The sequence below is a fragment of the Sprattus sprattus genome (genome assembly GCF_963457725.1).
Source record: "Sprattus sprattus genome assembly, chromosome: 9".
NCBI classification, from domain to species: Eukaryota; Metazoa; Chordata; class Actinopteri; order Clupeiformes; family Clupeidae; genus Sprattus; species Sprattus sprattus.
The window spans coordinates 461,053-463,552 of record NC_137928.1 but is presented as its reverse complement, the minus strand read 5'-3'; the positions used below and the strand labels follow the sequence as shown (position 1 = coordinate 463,552).

The 2,500-nt window shown below is 47.3% G+C and overlaps 1 protein-coding gene across 1 annotated transcript in view; it reads right to left on the bottom strand.

Moving 5' to 3' along the window:
- Positions 1-2,500, bottom strand: part of cab39 (calcium binding protein 39) — a 12,231-nt gene that overhangs the window by 4,323 nt on the left and 5,408 nt on the right. Inside the window, exon 6 of the mRNA XM_080845286.1 lies at positions 96-155. Within this exon, the coding sequence (XP_080701412.1) occupies positions 96-155 (60 nt within the window). The remainder of the gene's footprint in view (positions 1-95; positions 156-2,500) is intronic.

Sequence of the window (2,500 nt, the reverse complement as noted above, 5' to 3'; positions counted from 1 at the left end):
TTGATGAGAGGTTTAAGAAACGGACCAATGGAGTGACAGGTTGTTGAGAGGTTTTAGAAATGGACCAATGGGGTGATAGGTTGATGAGAACTCACCCTATCGTAGTTCTGCTCCAGAAATTCAGCACTCAGTAGCTTGTGTCGCGTCAGCAAGTCCTATGACACACACACACACACACACACACACATATTAAATATAAGCATCACACACACACACATACATCAAATACAAGCATCGCACACATATCAAATACAAGCATCACACACACACACACACATCAAATACAAGCATCACACACAACACTGTTACGACCCTGTGGTTATTCTCATGTATTATTGCCGTGTTTCTGCTGCTTCTGTGTGCTTTGTGTGATTTCCAGCGGATTGGCGCGCAGCAGATTGGGGCTCTGATCCTATTGGACGTTTGGAGGTCCTGGCCCTTTAAAAGCAGCGCGGTGACATCACTCTAGGCCGTGCTTTTGGGAACCGCGCGTTCTTGTGGTCTGCCACGCCACCAAAACCTCGTCTCCGCTAAACCCCAGCATCGGGCTTTGGCCGCGCCAATACCATCGGGTGCACTACTCGCCGGAGTGAGAGTTCGGGAGAGAGTGCCAGGCTGTGGAGGCCCGTTGTCGAGGCCTTGTGTTTTTGTTGATTGTTCAGTTCTTTTTGGCACCCTCGTTGGGTGATTATTCAGTGTTGAATAAATACACGCTTATTTTCAGTCTGTTGTCGGTCCGTGGTTTTAAATGTTCTGTTACATCTAAAAGCCCTAGACAGGATGTAACAGAGATGGGGGCTCGCCCTTTGTTTTGAACCCGTCGCATAGCCTAAGTTTTCCTTATTGCAGGTTGATCCTCAATCTCGTTTTTTGTGTTGCCTATTTATTTTCCCGTAATGTTTTTTGTTTCGGAAGCACGCTTGTGGCCAAGAGCTCTGGTAAAGGTAGAGTTTTGATTGTTTTTTGATTTGGTGGTGGGTTATTGGAAGCAAATCCGGGGGGGGGTTTCGACCTCTAACTGGTACGCTTTTGAAGATATTTGAGTTCAGTTAGTTTAGGGGGGGTAGGTAATGAGGGACCAGAGTCTCGCCCAGTCTGGGTTGGTTACTAGTATTGTGCATTCTGAGGTTTTTTGTTTGTTTTTTTGTGAGCATTTGTAAAATGGCAGACCAACTGTTGAAAATCTTCGTTTTGTGTTAGTTGGTTTTCTTGTGCGCACCTTGTTGGCTGCGCTGTTCGGTGCCGTGCTCAGCGTGTCAAAGGACGGAATTGTAGAGCATTAGGTGGTGAAGACGTGAAGGTTTGTGGCTGCTAGAATTGCTCCTCTGTTGTGGGCTATTTTTCTGAGCATTTAGTAGTTTTTTTTTGGTGGAGGGGGTGAAGAGATTCGAGAATGTCTTTGGTAGACGATTTCCTTAAGAGTCCTTCCCATGATCTGTTAGAGCGGTGTAGCAAAGATCAACTATTAAAGATTGCAGAGAGTTATTCGATTAGTCTATCAACCGAGGATAAGAGACTGAAAGAATCGTTATTTAAAGCTGTTGGGTTGGGGCTGGTAGTTAAGGAGGTGCTTCTGGGCCCAACTTCTCCAGTTTTATCGTCTGCGAGTAGTGCGTCGGAGCGGGAGCTCAAACGAAGAGAATACGCTGTGCAGGAGCGCACATTGGAGGTCGAAGCGTCGCGAATACGCGCAGACAGAGAGAACCGGGCTGGTCAAGAGAAACAGCTACAAAATGACCTGGAGATGAAGAAATTGGAGTTTCAGCATCAGATTGATCTAAAAAAATTAGAACATGAAGCGAGTGAGAATGAGTTAAAGAGGAAGTTCCAGCAGCAGCGTGAACGCGAGGAGCGTGAATTCGCTCTAAAAAAGCTTGAGATGGAGTTGAAACAGGGACTCACCACTTCTCCTAACGTCGCTTCAGCTCTTCCTTCGCAGATCTTACCGTCTTCCCATGTTCACTCTCCTACTCGTTCCTTGTCTCCTCGTGGCGATTCAGCTGCTCCGGTGAGCGAGACAAATGTAGCGCCGTCATCTTCAGATTCGTCTCCCCAGGTCCCTTGGCCTGCTCCTCCGAGTAATCTAGATAACGTTGCTCTAGTAGACCCGGCATTGCTGCTTCCGTCTGTGCTATTGCCATCAAACCGGCCGTTTGATGTTAGTCGGAACACTCGCATGATACCACATTTTAACGAAAATGAAGTTGATAGATATTTCATTCAGTTTGAGAGGGTTGCTATGGCATTGGCATGGCCTGTTGAAGTGTGGACTTTGCTCTTGCAGACGGCTCTGACTGGCAGGGCACAGTCGGTGTATTCAGCGCTCTCTTTGCAACAGAGCGCTGATTACAACACTGTTAAGACGGCAATTCTGAATGCGTATGAGATGGTTCCTGAGGCGTACCGACAGATATTCCGTGACCTGCGAAAGTCTGACAGGCTCACGTTTATGGAGTTCGCAGGACAGAAAGAGAGGGCCTTTGACAGGTGGTGCACTTCT